This window comes from Alosa sapidissima, chromosome 16 (genome assembly GCF_018492685.1).
Source record: "Alosa sapidissima isolate fAloSap1 chromosome 16, fAloSap1.pri, whole genome shotgun sequence".
Taxonomy (NCBI): Eukaryota; Metazoa; Chordata; class Actinopteri; order Clupeiformes; family Clupeidae; genus Alosa; species Alosa sapidissima.
The window spans coordinates 363096-388378 of record NC_055972.1 but is presented as its reverse complement, the minus strand read 5'-3'; the positions used below and the strand labels follow the sequence as shown (position 1 = coordinate 388378).

Genomic DNA, 25283 nt, shown 5'->3' with positions numbered 1-25283 from the left:
ACCAATCAGAGCTCAGCAGCCAACTCTTGACCAGCGTGATACCAGAACTCAGCCAGAACTGGACCAGAGTCCACCGGTGTCTGGGTGAGACTGGCCAGTGGTGCTGATGGAAGTGAAAGCTGTGTGAGTGGTCTTTATAGAAGGGGCACCGGAGTACATGCCTGATCAGAAATCTGTGGGGGTGTCAGACACATGGCCCTGGTGTTGGTATGGGTGTCTTCATATGTGCCTGATCAGAAATCTGTGGGGGTGTCAGACACATGGCCCTGGTGTTGGTATGGGTGTCTTCATATGTGCCTGATCAGAAATCTGTGGGGGTGTCTGTCGCTGCCTGATGGGCGTGTCTGTCGTGAATGCCTCATTTAACGATACTGTAATTACAAAAGACAGCGCCAATCCAAGATGGCAGAGCTAACTCAAAGACAAAGGCAGTATTTCTACATAAAACAAATACCTTCAGGATTTGTGCACTAAAGTTAGCGAGAAATTAATACTATTAATTCTAAAAGTAATTTTGAGGTATCTCTCAGGTATCTTAGTATGTGCCTGATCATAAATCTGTGGGTGTTGGATTCAGGACCCTGTGGAGCCGGAGAGAGGATGCAGGACCAGATCTATGGAGTGTTTGCACCTGTGCTGAAACAGGAACCAGATGCTTTAATCTCAGGGCTGAGAACCAGATGAGGTCAGGATTACGGACCGTACGGGGATTAAGATGAGGTCAGGATTACGGATTGTATGGGGATTAAGATGCTATGCTGGAACCAGATGAGGTCAGGATTACGGATTGTATGGGGATTAAGACACTGCTGGAACCAGATGAGGTCAGGATTAGGGATTTTATGGGGATTAAGACACTGCTGGAACCAGATGAGGTCAGGATTACGGATTGTATGGGGATTAAGACACCATGATGGGAAGTCACTTATATTCTTTGTTAAAAAAAAGTTTGGTCTAATAATTGTGCATTATAGAAAGGAAAAAATGCTTCCCATTTTTCCCATTGGCCGTAAATGTTTTTTTATCTGGCCAGCTTCTTTGTGGTAGGCTCTGAGTGTGAGTGTGTTTTAAAAGCTGAGTCTGTGTTTGAGTGTGTGTTTTAAAAGCTATGCGTATTTACACAAAGGTGAAGATGAGCACAAACCTGTCTGATATGCCGAGATTCTCGTAGGCTGAAAGACTCCACTGCACAGTAGATCGACTGATCTCTCTCTCTGGTAAATGCAAGCCAGCTCTAGTACTGCCTTGCGTTTACTCATATCCACTAGCTTTGGACTGGCTCAGGATAGAATAAAGAGGTTCCTACTCGGTACCAGGCTCCTTAATGTGGGCGCACTGAGAATAGGGAATGTTCATGTTCAGTTCCTTGTGTTCTGTGACTTGTGTACGAGTGTGACTGTCGTTTTGGAATGTACGGATGTCATGGACACCACTGTAGAACTCTTTCTGTTCAACCCATAAAGCTGAATATAGTGCCTGGGATTGTGGGAAATGAAGTTCTTTTAAAGTGTGTTTTCTATCCAAACCCTTGAAACAGACCAGGAGCTTGTTGAGAGGGGTGTGAACTACAGGAAGTAAAGTCAACCAAGTGAAACCAACATCAGCTGTGACGTTATTTCTCAAATGAATCTCCTCTTTCTGACACCCTCTCACACAGCCCCATGCTCAATATAATAATCATAGTAGTATTTCCATAAGTGTAATTATATTAGTATATAAGTGTAATCATAGTAGTATTTCCATAAGTGTGATCATATTAGTATATAAGTGTAATTATATTATGATTTCCATAAGTGTGCTCAATATAATCATTATATTAGTATTTCCATAAGTGTAATCATATTAGTATATAAGTGTAATCATATAAGTATTTCCATAAGTGTAATCATATTAGTATATATACGTGTAATTATAGTAGTATAGAAGTGTAATTATATGATTATGTAAGTTTAATTATATTAGTATATAAGTGTAATCATATTAGTATAGATGTGTAATTATAGTAGTATTTCCATAAGTGTCCATAGGTAGAGGTGCTTTGAAAGCATTCAAGAGACACACACAATGCAAACTCAATAATACCGTTTTATTTAACATTTCTCAGCAATGAGAAGGCTTTCGGTTTTTTTAAATATGTCTTTTTTTTAACACAAGTTGTTCCCTTTACACACACACAAATTCACTCACACACACTCATCGACTTGGTCACGCTGCAGTAAAGGGAATTATGTCTCTAGTGTTTGTGCAAACAGGCAGCTGAGTGTTTGGTTTCTGTGTACATCCAGGGCTGCTCCTACTGAAGGGAAGAGCCTCTTGTCCTGATTTGGCCGCTATCTGACCTGCAGCAGACGCTCCCAAAACCACCACTCAGACAGGCTTTTTGGAAAGGAGCAAAGATCACTTTTTCTGACAGGAACGGTTTGGGAGGAACCATCCAGAGAGAAGAACCATTCTGAGAGAGAGTTCCTTTGGGAGAAGAACCATTCTGAGAGAGAGTTCATTTGGGAGTGCTTGCTGAGTGCTGAGTGTAGATGCTGGGGCCATGCCACTAGGGGGCAGAGCAACGTCCGGCTACGGTCACTAGGATATCTGCTGCAACCGTTTGGTTACCAAGGCAACAAATGGCTAAGCACGACACAGCCCACCTCTCTGTGGTCTGCTGCCAGGGATTGGGGCTACACACACACGCACACACACACATACGCACACACACACCTTATGTAACTTGTGCAGACAATGCTTTCAGTTTAACGTTTTCTTACTCCTGTGTTGGGGTTGGGGTGCTATTCCTGTGCTCCTGAATGATGGGGGTGTTAGAGTAGCGGGGGTGATTTGAAACACACACACACACACACACACACACACACGTTATTTCAGATCCAAGGTTTCAAAGATCACATATGTACACGCATGCACACACACACACACACACTGAATAAACGGGTTCTTCAGACAATGCTTTGGATGGGACAGCAGGAAGCAATACTGGTGTATGGAATGGACTGGTGCCATATTGAATTACTTCATCTAATCTAGACCACCTCATTCTAGAAAAAAAAATAGGTGCAATCCTCATTTTCACAGTGAGGACAAATACATGTTCATACAATGAGCCCGTCCCTTTAAGGCCCGTCCCTTTCAAACCAAATTTAAAAGTCCCCAGATGTCTTCTCCTTTCAGGCATGGTGAAAATTCACTTGCTGTGTTTGAACTAGTGTAAACAAAATATGCATAATAAGGCTTAAGAACATAGTTAGAGATGTGTTGAGGATAACAATGGAACTAAAAGGTGTGTGTTTGGCACGGCGTATTTGTTGTTGTTGTTGTTGGGGAGTTTACATCTCTCTAGACACCTGCCTCAGGTGCGCACCTGAAACTTGCCTGCTTTGGTGATGTACTTGACGCCTTTGAAGGGCTTGTACTTCTCCCCATACATGTCCAGCCTGTTCACCTTCAGACCTGCACAGGACACAACAACAACAAACAAACAAACACACAACAACGTCGTCAATACAGGACACAACAACAACAAACAAACAAACAAACAAACACTACATCTAAATGTATTTGCTCGCAAACCAAAACAGATTGTCTGCTTACTAGGGGTGTAAATATTAACCGATACGTATCGGTATCCGTTTTTAATGTGTAAGATACGGCTACATCGATACGTGAAGCCCCGTATCGGAAAAAAACTGAAATGAACCGGTCGTTATATCGATTTACTTGTTATGAATCGGTTCACAACCTTTTCTGCTCGCTCAGACTCTCATTTACGTTCCAAGTAGCGCGTTCATCCCACTTCCGGTTTTGAAACTATACGTGGCACGGAATTGTGGGTAATGCAGTTCGTTTTTGGTTACATTCATTGCCCAAAGTTGTCAAATGACCTCATTACCCATACATCTACTGCAACTTAAGCATGTGACAACTTGCACTCGGTCGGCTTTAGGGTTGGGTATCGTTTGGGTTTTATCCGATACCGGTGCTAAATCGATACTTTTAAAACGGTGCCGGTGCCGAAATGGTGCCTGAACCGGTACTTTGTTTTTAAAATGTTTTACATTAAAATTGTCTAAAGCATGAATTGCTTTTTTTTTTTATTGATAAGACAAATTTGAACATGCAATTGAATTGTTATATTCAATTTAATATTATCTCATTGCTCCTACGAATAATACATTTAAATCTTAAAACAGCTTGCCATGCATGCACACACAATGGTAAGCTCTGCTTTCAAGTTTACCCAGTGTAGGCGGTTTGCCATAAGGTATGTTAAAACCGCTTGCCATAGAAATGCCAAGTCATGGACAACGGCATTTGCAAGCAAGCTAATCTAACACGGACTCTACTTTCCAGTTAATTCAGTGTGTTCCTAAATGCTTCAAGAAATGTCATGTCTTAACCCATAACACGCAATAGTTTTGAACATGTTAGAGGCTACATGTCGGTGTTGAAGTGTTTAGATTCCCAGCGCTAGCCTAGTAGGCAGCATTTTAACAGCAACTATGGCTATGCGCTAACACCAGTCAGCTGAGTTTAATTAGCGATAACGTACGGAGATGGTTTCATAGCCTCTTTGACAGCTCAGTGACATCAGGTATGTAACCTACATATTTATGTTTTTGCCAGCGAACTTTTAACATGATCTTCATATTCATTGTGATGCTATATGGGCCTCATGCACATGGAAGATTAATATGCCATTATGTTGTTTAGAACACACTGTGAAATAAAGTTTTCACCTTACAACTTTGCTGATAACATTTCAAATAAATGTCAGTTAGCGCATTAGAAAGGATATTGTGTAACATATAGGCTACTGTTGATGTTGTTTCATAGCCTTTTGGTTGTGTGTAGTTAGGCCCACTGCTAGATTTTGACAGGAGCTCGTGATATCGCTTTAAAGTAGGCCTAAGCACTTGGGCTCACGCAAGCTGTCAAACACTGTCGCCTATGTGGTGCACCCCTCTGGTTTATACATCCAATGTTTATGTTAGCTAACTGTATCTGGATGTGTTGCTATCAGAGCAAGACGTTAGAGATGGCGCATGACATGCAGTGATGCCTCATATAAAAAATATATATATTAAAAAAAAAACGATTTTTTGATGCAGTTACTACCGTTTGCGTCGGCACCGGTGCCATATTAGAACCGTGTTTCGGTGCCCAACCCTAGTCGGCTTTTGTTTTTCGAAATCCAGCGCGAAATTAAACACTCTTAGCATTCCTAAACAGCAACGATAGAGTAGCCTTACCTTTGATGAAGGGATTTCCTTAATGTTAAATAATAATTTGGCCCTTGCTGCTAAAACGATGCACAAATTATTAGCCAATGATTTTGTTCATATTCACTCAGACTTGTGGCATTTTAGGTTTCTGCATTAGGTCTGTTGGAACAAAATAAGAGAGTTCATTGATTTGTAGGCCTATTTTATTCTTGTAGGGTAGGCTATATGAGAAAAGGCCAAGAGTGTCTTAAGCACTGTTTTATTTTATTTCGGTATTGTCTTACCTCAACAAGGCTACAGCTCCATGAAAACAATCAGATATAACTCTATAAAATCTGTAAAGTCTATAAAAATGTATTTTTATGTTGTATTTGGCTGCTGTGTTTGACTGAAATGTACTGTAGACTATTCTTTTTTCATTTCAATACAGTATATGAAACAAACCTCAGTTTAGATAACACATTTTTTTGCCTAATTGACAACCATGACCATGATAATTGATCATATAAAATTAATGTGCACCTTGAGCAAATGATCAGAATGCTTTCCATTCTTGAACTACATCGAATCGTACTGAATCGGTTTTTATAAACATGTATCTTTTCTTGTATCGAATCGTGCCCATGTATCTAGATGTGTCTTTTACATGAGAGATTCACACCCCTACTGCCTACTATCATATGGTTATTATTTTAATTGTGATGGCCTTATAATTATTAACATACTCGTTGTTTGCTTCTTTTGTTGATAGACGTTTGATGAATTGCCTACTAGTAGTTAACTGGAAATGGAGGGGCAATGTTTCGAAAGGGTTTTCAACAAATTTGGTTATAAAGCCAATATAAAAAGGTATAGTCGTGCTTTGTGCATCTTTGCAGTGGCAAGCACTTTCTTAAAGACGCCGCATGCCGAGATAAGGAAGCACTCACACGTGGGTGCATACGTAGATTTGCATTCAGTTGGTGCACCGCGCCTACTCTCGCTGTTTTACAGAAATAGCCGTGTTACCTTACTTTACTGCATTGTTAGTCTATTAAAAGCAGTTGGTCACTTTGTGTGAATGACGCTATTTTCTGCATGTTTTTAATTCCAACCTTTTTGGAGCAGAAACGAGAACGCGCACACATCCTGAATTACTTACACCTGGCTTGACATGTCGCACCTACTAATCCTGGATTGGCGTTAGTGAAACGAGTTTAGCTAGGATGACCAGACAACGCCATGTCAAACATCGCTTTACTTATCTTGGATGTCTTAATTCTGCCTTTGTGAAATACCCCTCTGGTCAACACAAACTACAGGTAGGAATTGGCAGACCTGTCCCGAGGTATACTACAGACATAGGCTATGCTGAACCTGGCTTGATCCAAGCATTCTAACAGTGCCTTTCAGTGTTGGAGCAGTGGCAATACCTCAAAAGCTCTATTCAACTATTGCCTTGCGGTGTGAATGCGGTTCGTTGGATTTTACCTGTGGCCTGCCTTCGAATTTAGCTTCTATGACTAAAATCAAATCAATAAAATAAAACAACAGCAGTGATTGGCTGCAAAAATAAATAATGTCACGCGTCTTGCACCTCTCAAACTGGGCTATCAGGTAACCTAGAGAAAAATTTGAAATTATGAAATATGACTGAAGGCATTAAAATGCTGCTTGTTTGTCAGGATACTTTTTCACTGATTTATTTTAAAAATATGAGCTATGAGTGTGAATGTTATATATTCCATCCCCAAATTCTGTTTTACTGGTTTATTTGACAAATAATCTATATGGATTTGCTCTATAAAGACCTTATGTCTGTTTGGGATTGTTTTGAGAGCCTATTGATGTATCTCAGAATAAAGGAATGTCCACAACATTAGTGAGGTTTTTTTTGTGTGTGTAAATGTATTTTACTTAACTCATTGAATGTAGCTGGATACTCATGAACGCATGTCTCTAATAGCCACAATAGGAGTAATTTTAGCAACACCGTATTTTGTGTGGCCCACAACGACCCAGTGGATCATGAAAACGTGCTAAAAAAATTCACATTCCTTGCTTGCTTGTTGGTACATTTTAATCCCATTCAGATTGCCACTTATCTGTGATGTAAGAGTTCAGTATAGGTTTAAGGTCTGGGGCAGGGATTTGACATTCTGTGACTTCTTCATTGAGGGCTTGCTTAGCAGCACTGTCCGCTTTCTCATTTCCCCTCAGACCAACGTGGCCTGGGACCCAGCAAAAAACTACACTCAAATTCTGGTTCTTTAGACGTTCTAGTTGATCAAGCTCAGATTTGGTTGTACTTTTTGCAATTTAATTGAATGCAATTTACTTTTACGATTAAATAAAATTAATTTATCCCTCTCACCCATAGTTTTCTATTTATTTACAAATGTACATAGGCCTACAGTAATTACATTTATACATAGTTATTCTACTGATCTTTATACAATTCATCCTGCACATAGACTTATTCTTACTACTCTTATAATGTTGTTTCTGCACTACAATGACACTGTTTCCACACTGGACAAAAAAGAGAAAAAGTCCGCTCGCTTCAACCAGGGTTTTCTGCTCCCACTCGTTTTTATTTTTCTGTGACGTTTCGGGTAATCACCCTTCTTCAGACGTCTACTGTTTCCACACTGCACATAGCTGTATGTTATGTACATATCTGTTATATATTTGTCATATTGAATATCCATATTTATTCTGTTTTATTATATTCTGGTAATACACTGCATATATCTATATTACTATTTCTACTATTATAATGTTACTGCTACATCTACATACATTATTCTACTTATTGTATGAGATAACTGCTAATACACTGCACATTTATATTTAATTCATATTACTCTAAACCACCTTCTGTAAATCAACTGTATACTACTGTCTACATTGCACTATATTTCTTGACCTGTCTCTGTATATTTCATAACCTTTCTATACTTTGCATCACATTGCATGCATACTGTAGCTACATGAATCACAGCTAAGATCCTTGGTTGCTATGAAGGCCAGTCGTTCTAAATGGATGGTTGCTATGGCCAAAGGCCAGTTATCTCTGCCGTTGTCAAGTGGGCATATCCTAACTTTATCTTATTTTAAACATCTCTATTTTACTTAGCCTACTTCCATACAGTGAGTCCCATTAAGAAGTGGTTCACGCAGCAACATTATTAAATTAATCTGTCACCATATGCCTAAGCCAACGTTTGCAAAGAGGAGAATCTTTTAATTTGATTCACAATAAAACGTTACATTTAATGTACATGTAAACAATGAGTAGGCTAGTTTTAGTTGTTGGTGGTGTTACTGCATCCCTTAGTTATGCCTACAATGCAAAATTGTTCCCTCGTGATTGTTAGACGCATTTCAAAACATCGCGACATGAAATGCCACCACAAAACATTGTTTGTGAATCGGTCTTATTAGGAGTCCTCGCTTATGCGGTCACAGACTCATGCGCTACTTTTAGGGCTAAAATGCTTCCTGAATTACTCTTAGTAAAAAAAATAGGAGTCCTAAAGTTACGAGTGACGAAGTTACGAGTACAAGCATCTCATATCAAATGACCATGGCATTACGCTAAGCAACATAAATCCCATAACGTTACAGCAACATCTCCTCCCTATGACATAGCTAGCTAGCTTCTAGCCACACAAGAAATGAATGATGTTAAAATCTCCGCTTAGCATTCTAATAACAGAAGGGGCACATTTATGTGGACCACTACAACATGACTCATTATGTCTGTAACTCTATAAAACACTTACTTTCATAAAGGAAGCACACCATCCAGCACATACACATGGAAACCGATATTTTAGGTACTTGGCCACGAACTCAAAACGTGTCTCTCTGAAGCTCTGTTCTAGAATCTTTGCCCTGAAGTCTGTTCTAGTTGCTAGGCAACATCAAATAAATAAAATGAGAGTCTTTTCAAGGTATTAAAAGTGTACGTGTGATTACGAATGGATGTGTGTGGTTTGCAATTAGAATAAACAAGAAATAACATTTCCAATAATTTCCCATGATAAATTACATAATATTTGCACCTTCCTTACTTGTGAAGCTCACACCGTATTTCAAGTACACTAGTGAAATGTAATACAACGTTGCCACCTAGCGTTCAGATGTAGGCTATTTAACATTAACGCGAGATTGCTTGCTTATTCTTTCGTCAACTCCATGCTTTTAGGAAACAGAGATAGCTGTTTTAGGTAACAGAGATAGCTGTTTATTGTCCCTAGGTTTACAGAAACACCTATTCATATTAATACGTAGCCTATGGAGTGCTGCCGACCACTGTTCATTACGGCCCAGAATGCCTTGCATGTCTTTGTAACAAAACAGTAAAACCTAAATGCCCGTAAACATATGCATTTGCATACTTGTAACATTTTTAATAATACTCTCCCATCATGATATTTAACAATAATGAAAAATTGAATTTGAATACCGTCAATGTGAAAACAATTCTATCATGTAAGCTATATATAGCTACTGTTCTCCTTGCTATTTCAGTTCGTAAGTCCATACTATCCCATTTCATGATTGGGCAAGGTTGCCCGGAGACATTGTGGCTGCTCAGAGACATTGTGCATACTTGAAAGGCATTGTGATAGATGTACCAGAACAACTGCAAATGTGGAAAGTGATAGTTACCAAATACGGGTGGGTGGTTTACCAAATGCTGGAAACTTTTGGAATGTTTTCTTTTTTTTTTAGCTTATGCACCCTCACATTGGAGTCCCGAGTTCAAACACAAAATTTGGTATCGATATGCGACAGTGTTCCTGAGATATGGACGACTTCCTGTTTCGGAGCTTCGCCGCCGATTTCGTTTGGCTGTGATGGGGCAAACGCTTTCGAAAATCAAAAATCCTTCCGGCAACTTTTGTGAGGCTTAGTCCAAGGATAATGTACGTCAAGTTTCGTGGCGTTCGGACCAAATTTGTGACCTTTGAAATTTAGTCTCGCATTCTGTTCAATCCAATATGGCGGACGAACGACACGCCCACCTGACGTCATCTTCGCGAGCATCTTACACCGGTACTGACCGGACGTTTTAAAGTTGGAACGGTGTCTCTGTCTCAAAGGGCCCAGGCGCTAGAGCTGACCAAACATAGGGAGACGGGAAAAATACTAATAAAACTTAAGAAGAACAACAAGTGTGCTGCTCTGCAAGCCCACTTAATAAAACTTAAGAACAATAAGTGTGCTGCTCTGCAAGCCTACTTAATAAAACTTAAGAACAACAATAAGTGTGCTGCTCTGCAAGCCCACTTAATAAAACTTAAGAAGAACAACAAGTGTGCTGCTCTGCAAGCCCACTTAATAAAACTTAAGAACAACAAGTGTGCTGCTCTGCAAGCCCACTTAATAAAACTTAAGAAGAACAACAAGTGTGCTGCTCTGCAAGCCCACTTAATAAAACTTAAGAACAACAAGTGTGCTGCTCTGCAAGCCCACTTAATAAAACTTAAGAAGAACAACAAGTGTGCTGCTCTGCAAGCCCACTTAATAAAACTTAAGAAGAACAACAAGTGTGCTGCTCTGCAAGCCCACTTAATAAAACTTAAGAAGAACAATAAGTGTGCTGCTCTGCAAGCCCACTTAATAAAACTTAAGAAGAACAACAAGTGTGCTGCTCTGCAAGCCCACTTAATAAAACTTAAGAAGAACAAGTGTGCTGCTCTGCAAGCCCACTTAATAAAACTTAAGAAGAACAACAAGTGTGCTGCTCTGCAAGCCCACTTAATAAAACTTAAGAAGAACAATAAGTGTGCTGCTCTGCAAGCCCACTTAATAAAACTTAAGAAGAACAATAAGTGTGCTGCTCTGCAAGCCCACTTAATAAAACTTAAGAACAATAAGTGTGCTGCTCTGCAAGCCCACTTAATAAAACTTAAGAAGAACAATAAGTGTGCTGCTCTGCAAGCCTACTTAATAAAACTTAAGAAGAACAATAAGTGTGCTGCTCTGCAAGCCTACTTAATAAAACTTAAGAACAATAAGTGTGCTGCTCTGCAAGCCCACTTAATAAAACTTAAGAAGAACAACAAGTGTGCTGCTCTGCAAGCCCACTTAATAAAACTTAAGAACAATAAGTGTGCTGCTCTGCAAGCCCACTTAACTATATGTGTTCCACACCGTTTCAGATAGATGGGCTTTCTCTTAACTGAGTACCAGACGGCATAAAACGTACCTGTACACCTGACCACTGCACACTGGTTTTTAGCAGGACATCATTAAAACATGATTCAAAGGACTACACAGATGATGGCTCTAAACTAGCATCAACACATGAATATGTACACAGGACTACACATGAGTATGCATAGTATATACACATGAGTATGCATAGTATATACACATGAGTATATCATAGTATATATCTGGGGTTCAATCAGAATAACCAATCAACAGAAATATGTGTTGTGATATACCTTGTAATAGACTCTTAAATATGACCCTGTGCAACCCTATATACCCCTATGACCCTGTGCAATCCTATATACCCCTTATACCCATATGACCCTGTGCAACCCTATATACCCATAATACCCATACACTTAATATTGCATATTACCCAATGTAACCCTATATACCTATAATATATATATATATATATATATATATATCAAGGTGACTCTAGCCTCAGGGCTCACTGTCGGCCATTGGCCTACTAATGACTCACTTCACCTCAAGCTAGTCTGTGGTTGGCTGTTATCACACAACTAGCGCCCTGATCTCATCTCTGATTGGCTGCGGCAACTTTCATAGTTCCCTTATCTGTCTGTAATTGGCTGTTAACACGCTCATATCTCATAACTAAACTGTGAACGGCTGCTGCTCACCTTCATCTGAGAGTTCCTATTAGCCAATCAAATCACCTTCATCTGAGAGCTCCTATTAACCAATCAAATCACCTTAATCTGAGAGCTCCTATTAACCAATCAAATCACCTTCATCTGAGAGCTCCTATTAGCCAATCAAATCACCTTCATCTGAGAGCTCCTATTAACCAATCACCTTCATTTCAGTGTTCATATTAGCCAATCAAATCACCTTCAGTCCATGATTCCGCCAAATTGTGAAAATGGAGCTCATCTCCCCTCCATTCCGTGCTCTTGAAACACTGTGTTGATTGGCTGGGCCTGATTATTGCTCTTGAAACACTGTGTTGATTGGCTGGGACTGATTATTGCTCAACCAAAGCCACCATGATTGTTTCTCATTGACAAAGTGTTGGGAATAAAATAGCGGGCTCTACCTGTGATTGGTCGCTGGCCCTCACCTCTGAACTGTGATTGGTCGCTGGCCCTCAGTCATTACTGACACCAGTGCCCTTCATCTTGATTGACCACACCTCTCCTTGCTATGATTGGCTGTCCCCTCCCCTGCTCTTTGCTATGATTGGCTGTCCCCTCCCCCTCTCCTGTGCCTTGTCTCAGTTCCTATTGGCCAACCCTGCTCCCTGCCTCAGTTCTGATTGGTCGGCCTTGTCGCACCCGAGATGGCAAGCTGCTGTATCTTGAGGTCGATGTTGAGGCTGGGGTTCTCCTCTGGTTTGGGGGCTCCTGACTGCAGACTCAGGCCGCCCTTCAGGTTGGGCAGCTTCTGCTGGTTCAGCTTCCCAATGTCCCACACCAGCACCTGCAGCAGGGACACGAGAGAGCAGATTTGTACTTATGTCCTATACTATATACCTCATATCCTACACACACCATCACCTGCAGCATCTATACCTCATATCCTACACACACCAGCATCATCTATACCTCATATCCTACACACACAATCACCTGCATCATCTATACCTCATATCCTACACACACCAGCACCTGCAACATCTATACCTCATATCCTACACACACCAGCATCATCTATACCTCATATCCTACACACACTATTACCTGCATCATCTGTACCTCATATCCTACACACACCAGCATCATCTATACCTCATATCCTACACACACCAGCACCTGCAACATCTATACCTCATATCCTACACACACCAGCATCATCTATACCTCATATCCTACACACACTATTACCTGCATCATCTGTACCTCATATCCTACACACACCAGCATCATCTATACCTCATATCCTACACACACCAGCACCTGCAGCATCTATACCTCATATCCTACACACACACCAGCATCATCTATACCTCATATCCTACACACACTATACCTCATATCCTACACACCTGCAGCATCTATACCTCATATCCTACACACACCAGCATCATCTATACCTCATATCCTACACACACCAGCATCATCTATACCTCATATCCTACACACACTATACCTCATATCCTACACACACCAGCATCATCTATACCTCATATCCTACACACACCTGCATCATCTATACCTCATATCCTACACACACCAGCACCTGCAGCATCTATACCTCATATCCTACACATACCAGCATCATCTATACCTCATATCCTACACACACTATACCGCATATCCTACACACCAGCATCATCTATACCTCATATCCTACACACACCTGCATCATCTATACCTCATATCCTACACACACCAGCATCATCTATACCTCATATCCTACACACACTATACCTCATATCCTACACACACCAGCATCATTTATACCTCATATCCTACACACACTATACCTCATATCCTACACACACCAGCATCATCTATACCTCATATCCTACACACTATACCTCATATCCTACACACACCTGCATCATCTATACCTCATATCCTACACACACTAGTGCTGCTACTGGTTAGCGCTTCAGACTTGTAACCGGAGGGTTGCCGGTTCGATCCCTGACCAGTAGGAACGGCTGAAGTGCCCTTGAGCAAGGCACCTAACCCCTCACTGCTCCCCGAGCACCGCTGTTGTTGCAGGCAGCTCACTGCGCTGGGATTAGTGTGTGTTTCACCTCGCTGTGTGTTCACTGTGTGCTGAGTGTGTTTCACTAATTCACGGATTGGAATAAATGCAGAGACCAAATTTCCCTCACGGGATCAAAAGAGTATATATACACTTATAGTTACACTTACTTATACTACGATATGATCATTGTATGCACAGTTTCCACATCAATAACAAAAACCTGCTACCTAAGAGTGATAAATCTAAACTACTTTCTGTTAATGAGTAACCAGCCTTCAAATAGTGTTCTTGTTCCGCATGATAACACCAGTGGCTGCCTCTGTCTGCTTTCCAACCTGCAGCTACAAGCAGGATATGACCACGCAGGCTGCAGGCACACAGCAGGATATGACATCACAGGGAGTATCCACCATAGACAGTAAAATAAATGGTCAGAGCGTAGGACTGGAGAGAAGCGAAGCTGCTGGGGACTGTTTGCTCAGTAGTGACGTGACGCTAAACAACAGACTGATTTATGGGAACTTGCCTGGTAACCGCAGCACTGCTTTGGCTTTGAGTAGGCTACAGCTTTTGGTAGGTGACCTGTTCTGGCATAGTCCCATTCATGCGTTCCTCTATGGCTTTCCCATGGGCTCTTCCCCAGATTGCCTTCAGGCTTCTTAATAAGACAATGCGGTTACTTCTCTCCTGTGCAACTGAATGTTGCTTATTCATGACATAATTTTTAGTGTTGGTTTAGAAAAAACGTTTATTACGGAGCCGTAAAATGAGATAGGTTATAGGGAGTATCCTTTCCAAACGTTTGTCTAAGCAGGATATGACATCACAGGCAGCAGCCAGAAAGCAGGATATGACATCACAGGTAGCAGCCACACACAACCATAGACATAATATACATAGACGCCGCATTGGCTGCTGGAAACGAGAAATGCGGCCGCCATCTTGGACCGGTCATACTCCTCGTTGCGTTGCAGCAGAAGACACAAGATGCCAGTACTGTGCAGCATGTTCCTGCTCAAATCGACGAACCATCGCAAACAGGGCTCGGGGGATTTACTTTTCTCAAGTAAGATTTAACATTACCGTACTAATGGTTGTATTTTGTGAATAGAATATTACCAGAGAGTTGAGAAGGAGCAAGGATCTTTGATATTACTGTATGAGAATCGTAGCCAGCTAGCTAGGCTGTTTACTCGGTGTTCACCTGGCTATGAACTGAGACTTAATAAGTCATATTCCATAACACTGACTTAGATTACAACTGACACAAAAAGGCTATTGTAGAAATAAATCATACTAGATTTGGCTGGCGAATTTTACACAAGTGGCACAGACTGTAGCCTATATTATTGGGCAATCGCTAGCTGCTACTTGTAGCCTAAGCGTGTTGGTAGCTTCACTATTTTCTGAATAAAGTAACTTTTCAATAGCTTAACTTCTTTATTTATCAAGTGGCTTAGCCACACAAGCTACACTTTTCTTGTCATGTGTAATTGGCACAATTTAAAGTAGCTTCCTATGTAGAGAACTAGCCTACTGCTGTGTTTGTGTTAATAATACATTTGACTGGGTGGTAGTATTGTGTAGTGTTTTATTCATAGCAGAGTAACTGATAGTTTAGCTCACTACAATGTCTAAGTAGCTTGCCCAACACTGTATTATTCACATGTTATTTACCCTAACAAGAATAAGATGCCTCTCAAATTCCTTTATTCATTTTATTCATTTATTTATTTTATATCTCCCCAGAACAACTGCCTTGCTCAAGGAGACTGTGAATGAACTGAATAGTCTCCTCACATCCCTGGAACTGAGGAAGGTGCAGCTCTTCATTGCAGTATTGGAGGGCATCTGCTACACTGTGACTGAATATTTGATTTATGAGCTCCACCTTCATCACCTGCATTCACCACTCTGTGTCCCATTTCCCCATCGTCTGGTTGACTCGGTCCTCTTTTAGGGAGTTTACCCAGTTTCACTATGTACTGCTATCTTATTTGCCCACCTGCTGTCTGAAGCACTTTTTTCTTAGCCAAAGTGTACCCAAGCAATTTTAGCAAGGTGGGAACATATAAAATTACATGCACCAGTTATCGAAATCATAGAACCAACTGCATGACAGTAACCTCTGTCTCACTGAGCCTGTGAAGACACTCCCCGATTCTTTACTGATTGCAATGAACGGGGCTGATCTTAGCAGTTTCTAAAATGTTTCTTAATTCTTATTTATTTAATCTCTTCATTGGGGCTGAAAGCTTTCTGTGAACTGTAAATAACAGATGCTGTTGATGAACCCATTGACACTGTACAAGTGACAAGTCACCTTTTTGTCTTGAATTGATTAAGTTACACTTACTATGCCAAACCAATGTCTGTTTTTTAAGGATCAGAAACAAACCTACAAACTTGCACTTTACAATATTTATGGAACTTGTCTAACAAATGCTGTTGATATTGAACCCAGTTACTCCATTTCCTTTACTTATGCCACACCAATGTCTGTTCATCAAACTTTATTTTTGATGGCACTGAACTGAAAATGTTAATGGATTTTTTCTGTCAATTTAACCCATTAAAACTTGTATCAAACCAGTTTCTGTCTATGCTGTCAAACATGGATTAGTTATGTTCCCAGTGTTTATATTGGATGTCATCACTTTATAATATATCATATATGAGAATATTCTATTACTATTAAGCCCACTATGAATATTAAAATACACACAACCATGTTTCCTGTATACAGCTTTTCTACTGGAAGGTTTACAACTTATTCTGTCAATTTACCCAAGTTTGTCACTAAACCACATAGGCCTACTTGGAATACCCCTCAGATGTCTGAATGGCACTGATCTCACTTAAATGTTTATAGAACCTTTCTGTGAATAATGCTGTTGATGGAACTTTTCTGTCAACTGTGAACTATATTTAACTCATTAAACTTGTATCAAACTAGTTTTGTCTATGCTGTCAAACATGGATTATGTCCCCAGTTTTGATATCGGACGTCAGGTCACTTTATATCATATATCAGAATATTCTATTACTGTTAAACCCACTATGAATATTAAAATACGCTAAATCATGTGTCCTATATCATAGCTACATGTATGACCTTTGCAGCAAAAAAAACCGAGTGAGAATCTGTTCGGTATTCAGTGAGATATGATTAATTAAGTGCGCTGACAGCTCATCTCACAGGCCAAACAGATTACACTGAGTGGAGTGGATGACCGGTCCAAGATGGCGGCTCCAAATCTGGTCAGCGCTAGTAAGGAGTAGCGGTCGATGCGGCGTCTATGTATATTATGTCTATGCACACAACCCCTACTGCACACCCAGCAGCAGGTTGTGGGCGGAGTCTCACCTTGGTGACGGGGTCGTACTTCTGCGTTCCCTGCGTGGCAGTCAGGTTGACGCTCAGCACCGCTCTGGGCATGTGCACGGTGACCACCAGCCCTTCCACCGGCTTGCCCATCGTCTGCTTGGGCCCCACCGTGATGTCCAGTCGTCCCGACGAGCCACTCTCGAAGAAGCTGATGTTCTGCTTCACGTAGATCGGGATGGCCACAAGGCTGCACACATACACACGGATATATGCACACACACGGATATATGCACACACACACACACACACACACACACACACACACACACACACAATTACCTCAAAGAAACAGAGTTGCCACACAGACAAAGGTAAACAGATACATTCAGGTACTCTGATAGCTTGATAGGGGAAAACCCCCCCCTCCACTCCACCCTCTCTCTCTCACACACACACACACACACACACAGGTAACTCACTTCTGTGCACTGACGTGATAGGACATGAGGCGGAAGTTGCCGTCGGGTGGGATAAAGGACAGCACCCTCTCCGACTCCCAGCGCTTGAACCGTACACACGGGTGGAAGCTCACGTCGTCAAGGAGACGGGGGTTCTGCAAGGATAAAACATTCCATCATCTCCAGGGCAACACACATGGAGCAGAGTTCTTGGCTGCTTTGAGCTCAGGAGAGCCTTCACTCACTACCTCTGATGCAAAGCCACAAGCAACACATTATATTACATAACATTACATTACATTATATTATATTATTAGGGCGGTGATTAAGTGATTTTAAAAAGTAGTTTAATTAATTACATACTCTGTGATTAATACATCTAAATTAATCACATGCATAAATGTTTCCTGTAAACATCTTTTAAAAATATTACAATTTTCAATTCAAATACATTTTTGCCAGATGAGTGAATCAATGAATAACCAACATTATAGACTTTAAATTTCAACGTCTCTTTTATTATCATTTTCAATATCATTACCACTGTTGGGCGCAGGCATCAGCGTAGTGCCTGACGTCAGTTTTTAGCTTCAGTTTGTAATGCAAATGACTAGTTGCCACCGAGTAACACCAAGGTAATGCAGTCCATTAGCAAGGGCATTAGCAAAGGAATTAGCAAGGAAATTAGCAAGGGCATTAGCAAGGAAATTAGCAAGGGCATTAGCAAATTAATTAGCAAGGGAATTAGTTAGTCGGTCACAGGTAATCTTGCTAAGGTAGATTAGCAACGAAATTAGTTAGTCGGTCACAGTTAGACCTGTTAAGGTAGATTAGCAACGGAATTAGTTAGTCGGTCACAGGTAGACCTGCTAAGTTTGCGTCTGAACGCCTGGTTGCATGTGACTTGTGCATGTGACAAGGCTGGCTGCTAACCTTATTTATTATCATCATCAAGGGGTGAGCTAGCTCGTACCTATGGGTTAGTGCCTAAACGCTTTGCGTTGCAGTGATATTTCAGACTTGACAAACTCCTATGGTACAAAAAGGTAACGGAAATGGCTCAGAACATGCTTCTGTCAACAGGTCCATCTGGGTGTTTTTTTAAACGTAAATGATCCATTGACTTGACCAAGCCTCCTTCAGCCAGAGTTCCATTAAACGTGTTCCATGTTCCATTCAGTGGACCAAGCCTCCTTCAATCACTAAAGTCCCTGCGGGAACCCTGCTACAGTCACTGTGGCTAGAACTGCTGGGTCAAAGGTCACTGCGGAATGCGATCAATCAAAGCACATTTTTTTTTAAACACATTGTTTTTTTCTGTGATTAATTAATGGAAATGTATGTTATTTTGACAGCCCTATCTGTTACACTGTATGATCTTCTATATATAAAATGCAGCCTGTTTAAGCGGCAGAAAGAGCACTAATGAAATGCAGCCTGTCCTGTGAAAGCCCATGCAGCACTGTGAGTAGTGTGCAGAAGAACACACACACAGCCATGTGTTAGACTGAAGCTGCACTCCCTCACACCCAGGTGGGACAGCAGAACACACACACACACACACACACACACATGCCTCCATGCACACACACACACACACACATTAGGACTCCATGCCTTGATGCCAAACGGAACTCACCATGAATGACAGGGTGAGGTCCGGCATGCCGGTCAGTTTCACACACGCGTCAATCACACCCTGGATCTCCGCACACACCGTCGCCCCTGAAACACAGAAATCTCGTCACACTCCATCACACACACACACCATCACACACACACTCCAACACACACACACCTCGTCACACTCCAACACACCCCGTCACACACACACACCCCTGCCATTTCCTTATACACACACACATAATTCACTTTATTTCATCACCAACTACCGGTATTTCCGACACAAATTTGCATTCACTGATTAATGATTAATATTAGGGAACAACACAAAACAAACTCAAGAGACCATTAAGCCAACTAGCACATGTGAGTTCTGCCACTACCATTAAGCCAACTAGCACATGTGAGTTCTGCCACTACCATTAAGCCAACTAGCACATGTGAGTTCTGCCACTACCATTAAGCCAACTAGCACATGTGAGTTCTGCCACTACCATTAAGCCAACTAGCACATGTGAGTTCTGCCACTACCATTAAGCCTAGCAGAGCAAAAAAGACCACTATATGACAGACACAGCACCTCACACACACACACACACACACCAGACTTGTCGATGATGGCGTCGATCTCCTCGATGACGTCGAAGTAGGCCTCGTTGTTGGTGTATTTGACTCCTGCTCGTCTCCACGGGATGGTGGACAGCTGGCCGCTCGGCAGCATCTCACCCACATTACTGCTACCTGGAGATGGACCAGGAACAGAGGGATAGAGAGGAAGAGGTAGAGGGGAAGAAAAGAGGGGGGAAGAGAGAGGGGGAAAGAGGGAGAGAGAGGGGGAAAGATGTGGAGGGGAAGATGAAGAAAGAGAGGGAAAGAGGGAGAGGGGAAGAAAAGGGGATGAAGAGAGAGATAGAAAGAGAGAGAGGAAGAAAAGAGAGGGAGAGAGAGGGAAAGAGAGAGAGGGGAAGAAAAGAGAGGGAGAGAGAGGGAAAGAGAGAGGGGAAGAAAAGGGGATGAAGAGAGAGATAGAAAGAGAGAAGGGAAGAAAAGGGGATGAAGAGAGAGATGGAAAGAGAGAGAGGGAGAGAGAGGGAAAGATGTGGAAGGCAATAACACAAACTCATCTGACTCCCCACAAGAGCTCCACAGCTGTTAGAATAATGATCACTTTGCTGTCATTAGCAGTTGGATGTTTGATAACAATAAAAGTCTAACTATGGTTTGGATGTAGGGTTAGGGTTAGGGTTTGGATGTAGATGTGTGCTACCCTGCCATCTGTGTGCCTCTCGCTCCCTACTTCAAGCGTACAGCATTAAGGTCCAAAGAGTTATAATCGTGTTAGAACCAGCTGTTGGAATAATGACACAAAACTGGACCTGACTCAATAAAGACTCAATGAAGACTCCATGAAACTGAAGGTATAAAGCAGCGGTCGGCAACCTTTTTTGCCTGGAGAGCCACTTTTACCAAATGTATTATTTTTTTAATCTCAGAAGAGCCACATAAAGACGGTTACAAGAAAAAGTTTGGATATTTAACGTACTGTACAGTTACTTTCATTCAACAGAGGATTTTTAAATAGCCTACATTTTCTACTAGTTGTAATGTGCAAGTAACTTGAAATGTAAAGTGGAATGACAGAAGTATAGACCTTAGGCTTCCCATGTAGGCTAAACACCACCCCCTATTTTTCCAGTGTCCTTTGGTATGCAAAGTAACATCATAGTTAAACACAACACTCAATTTTCGTTGACATGTCATTGGCGAAATTGAACATTAGGCCTACAGAGATTAGATTTGGTGATGGCCTTGGAGTCTGGCTGGCTCATATTCAGTGAGGTGAAGTTTCATGCAAGAATTGAGGCTGTCACCATTTAAGGGCAACTCCACGCAAAACTGTCATATCCATAACGCCAACTAAATAGCCTACCATGGCATTGTTGACAGTTTTGCGCGGAATTGCCCTTAAACGTGAGCGCAGGTTTGTCTTTATATTTTAAAGAAAGATTTCTCACATGCAAGTGGAACCGAACAGGGTTAACACAGCAATACTAACTCGTTGCAGTGTGCGATATATAACGGGCAGTTCATTTCGCGTTTTCAGAATCAGTCTTCGGATGGAAACTTTCCCATTTCAGCCTTGTGTTCGCGCTCACAAGCTGTGGTCGCTGACGTTTCCTTTTTGACATTTCCCTTATCTAGCCTACAGCAAGTGCACACATCAACAATAACAATTAAAGTGTTCTTGTTGACTGAAATGGAGGGAAATTGGTGATTTTGTTTGATATTGACATGGCAACAAACCGCGAATGTAACAATATTGTGCAGCTACGGTTACGGAGCCAAGTGAGGTGGAAAGTTATATAGGCTAAATTGCTCAGATAGACTTACAATATTACATTTTGAAAATGAACAAACTAAAATAAAATAAATTTGAATTAAATACTCATTAATTAATTTCAAAAGCTGAGCCGCATCAGAGGGATCAAAGAGCCGCATGCGGCTCCGGAGCCGCGGGTTGCCGACCCCTGGTATAAAGTATATATCCTCTTTTGATCCCGTGAGGGTTCCAGACTCTGGCATCTGTGTTGTGCGTCTCTGTACTGACCTTAACCAAACGGGCTTGAAGCAGGAATCTACATATAACACACCTATTAACTACACAGCACAGATGTGCTCAGCGGATCAGGAGTGTGTGTGCAGTTCAGGCAGGTGGCCGGCAGAGTGTAAGGTGAGGTGTGGAGAGGGCGGAGCTTAAGGTGAGGTGTGGAGAGGGCGGGGTTTACGGTGAGGTGTGGAGAGGGCGGAGCTTAAGGTGAGGTGTGGAGAGGGCGGGGTTTACGGTGAGGTGTGGAGAGGGCAGGGTTTACGGTGAGGTGTGGAGAGGGCGGAGCTTAAGGTGAGGTGTGGAGAGGGTGGCGCAGTAGTGAGGTGTGGAGACCTCTGGGAAATCAGATCAAAGAGGACCAGAGTGTTTGGTGAGAAGGGTGTGTGTACTTGCTTAGTCGGTGCACAGGCGAAATAAACACCCATCTGAACAGCACTGAATGAGGCACCAATGGATCAATATTTACCCAGTTTTATGCAATCTAAATCTCTCCCTCCCTCTCTCTCTCTTTCTCTCAAACAAACACACACACGCACGCACGCACGCACACACTCACACACAGAGTGACAAACACTAAGATACGTTTTGAAACCTTTCCCTTTCCAATATCATAAACAAACACACACACACACACACACACACACACACACACACACACACATCAAACCTGTGATGGTGTTGACCATGGAGCGTAGGATTGTTGGTGGTTTAATGAGCTCTTTGAGAATGTTGGACTCGGTTGCCAGTGGGAAGCCATTATCCAGCATCTCCTCCAAAAGCTCATACACGATCACCACATTGTCCTTAACAACCGATTCAGAACATTCTCCAAAATAATCCTGTTCAGACAGAGACAACCACAAGTTCAGTTGCACACACAATCACCATGTTGTCCTTAATGGCAGATTCAGAACATTTCCAACATAATCCTGCATTGACAAACACAATGACAAGTTCAATGTAGCACAACAGCAAGCATTCACAGTCTACATTCTTGTTAAAACCATACACCCCATGAATTCATTATTGCATTAAATCATTAAATCATTACTAACACATGCCATTCTGGAGTCCTAAGTGAGCAGGTAAACTTAAAGTGTATGTTATGCTGATATTTAACTGATAATGTATATAACGTGTATGTTATGCTGATATTTAACTGATAATGTATATAACGTGTATGTTGATATTTAACTGATAATGTCTTTGGGCAACCCGGGGCAACACACGCACCTGAAATGTCTCGGCCACTCGATGTAGAAACTCTATGACGAAGAGGGGGGGGACTTCCGTCTGGATAACAGACACGAAGAAGATTTTCTCCCGGTAGATGTTAATCAGGTAGTGGTGCGGGGTGCGGATGACGGGCGGCACATTCTCGGCATCCCCGGCTTTCGCCTGAGCCTCGAAAAAGTAGTCACAGACCGAGCGGCTGATGACGCTTTTCCAGTGCTTCTCCAGGAAAATGTCACCAGCGGAGTTGACCAGAAATAAACTATGGATCATTGTGAGGGCTGTTGAGAATAGACACATTCAATCATTTTGATGACTGCATCAATAAAACCAACAGACAATGCTCCCTACTAACTGCTTAAATGTAGCCTATATTGAGCATCAAACAATATACAAAAATGCAACATAGTCCTGCATGTAGTTTAGGGTAATATGGAAGTATAAACTAGGAAAAGTAAACAAAGATGAAGAAAACATTTCAAATAGGTTAAGCTAGGAGGCCAGTTATGTGTTGATCAAGCATGTTTATATTTTACAGAGAACCAGTAGATTTTACTAAGAAACACTGATGGAGCAACTTATTTTCAAGAAAAAAAAAACTTCAGTGTGTCAGTGGCATATGTTACAACTCAAATTATTCCAACTAAAACGTAGGCCTGTACATTCTTCACTATATCTAAGTAGATGCGATGACATCATACGGTCAAAATATTACCCAATTTTCTAATGTTTTGATTAAGATGTGAGACAGCCTTTTGACACATCAAGTTTTCCCATTCTGAAAGTTATGTTTGTAGCAAGAGCTACCGGCAGATGGATTTATCGCCACTGATTCTCACAGTACAAAGCCGTGCAAACACTGCTATTTGCACAAAGATTAGCTGTAAAAAAAACACAATTACATTAAAATATACATTACAATTCAATATGTGTAATGAGTTACCTTTGCAGGACTCCGTCCGTGCGTCTGTTGGCAAAAAACTCCTAGGTGGCAACAATATGGCAGAAGTGCGAAGCGGAAGCCTGAGCAACTAGCCACGTATGTGCCTTCAAATAACGCCAGCAGAATATCACGTTTGAAAGATGGTAAATCTAACTTTAAGAAACGTCGCTTCACCAAAGTTGACACGACTCAATTGAAACTGAGACTGGTGTGTTATGTACTAGCTCTTAAGATTATTTATTCTTTTTCGTTCAGGCAGTTCTCAGGGCAGCTATGTTGACCGAGCGTGTTTGGCTAGTGCCCGGTTTTCTCCCTCCATAGCCTGTGTGTTAACAACTCTTCTCCGAGATATCTTATCTGTCTCAAGGTGGTTAGCGAGCAAACGTCAACGATGGCTTCAGAAGAACCTAAAGCAAAGAGAGTCAAACTCGAGGACACTGACAAGGAGAAAGAGAAGGAGCCGGAGAAGGAGAAGGAGCCGGAGAAGGAGAAGGAGAAGGAGTCCAAGCCCGTGGGAAAGAAACTTAGGTGAGTGATCGCTGACCTTTTTGAAACCCGCAGAATATAGGTGTCAGGTTGTGTGAGGTAGCTAATTACACTGTAATGATGGAGGGAGGTGGACCCAGAGATAAACTGAGAAGGCATGCGTACATGTGTACCCACGTTACATTACAGACCTGTCCTGTGTAACATGTTTTCAAATGTATTTAACTGCACCTTTTGCTTTGTCCGTACAAAGACCCGCCAAGGCTGTGTGTGGAGATGTGGCTAATTATGTAATAGAGCCAAACTACTTCACTGGTCATAAGTATAGCAGTGTAATGTAACACATTGACAAGTCTTCAGAGTAACTACGACTAAAGGTGACAGTGTTACTGAAGGTGACACAAGCCTCTTGCAATAAGCCCGGTGTATTTGATGAATGGGCTAGGTTATGTGTTTAGGTAGCCTATGACTATGTAAGAAG

The 25283-nt window shown here is 41.6% G+C and overlaps 3 protein-coding genes across 8 annotated transcripts in view; 2 read left to right on the top strand and 1 right to left on the bottom strand.

Annotated features, from left to right (window-relative positions):
- The window catches only part of vcla (vinculin a), a 133103-nt gene extending 131505 nt beyond the window's left edge, over positions 1–1598 (top strand). For 4 of the 5 annotated variants that reach the window (XM_042065602.1, XM_042065600.1, XM_042065599.1 and 1 more), the window contains one exon: positions 1–1598. This exon is cut by the window's left edge and continues 1331 nt beyond it. The gene's annotated coding sequence lies outside the window, so the exon portion shown is untranslated. The other variant, XR_006023282.1, reaches the window with a different exon arrangement.
- The window catches only part of ap3m1 (adaptor related protein complex 3 subunit mu 1), a 26242-nt gene extending 1658 nt beyond the window's left edge, over positions 1–24584 (bottom strand). The window contains exons 1-9 of one of the 2 annotated variants that reach the window (XR_006023284.1): positions 24317–24584; positions 23374–23654; positions 22808–22979; positions 20136–20273; positions 19549–19634; positions 17931–18064; positions 17491–17698; positions 12740–12884; positions 2680–3459 (exon numbers count right to left, since the gene is read on the bottom strand). Coding sequence is in view for 1 of the 2 variants with exons in the window: in XM_042065606.1 (XP_041921540.1) it covers positions 3359–3459; positions 12740–12884; positions 17491–17698; positions 17931–18064; positions 19549–19634; positions 20136–20273; positions 22808–22979; positions 23374–23646 (1257 nt within the window). In the remaining variant the exon portion in view is untranslated. Of the gene's footprint in view, positions 1–2071; positions 3460–12739; positions 12885–17490; positions 17699–17930; positions 18065–19548; positions 19635–20135; positions 20274–22807; positions 22980–23373; positions 23655–24316 lie in introns of those variants that run through there. The other variant, XM_042065606.1, reaches the window with a different exon arrangement.
- Positions 24585–24593: 9 nt separating this feature from the next.
- The window catches only part of adka (adenosine kinase a), a 111906-nt gene continuing 111216 nt past the window's right edge, over positions 24594–25283 (top strand). Inside the window, exon 1 of the mRNA XM_042065607.1 lies at positions 24594–24844. Coding sequence (XP_041921541.1) covers positions 24708–24844 — 137 coding nt within the window. The 5' untranslated portion in view covers positions 24594–24707. The remainder of the gene's footprint in view (positions 24845–25283) is intronic.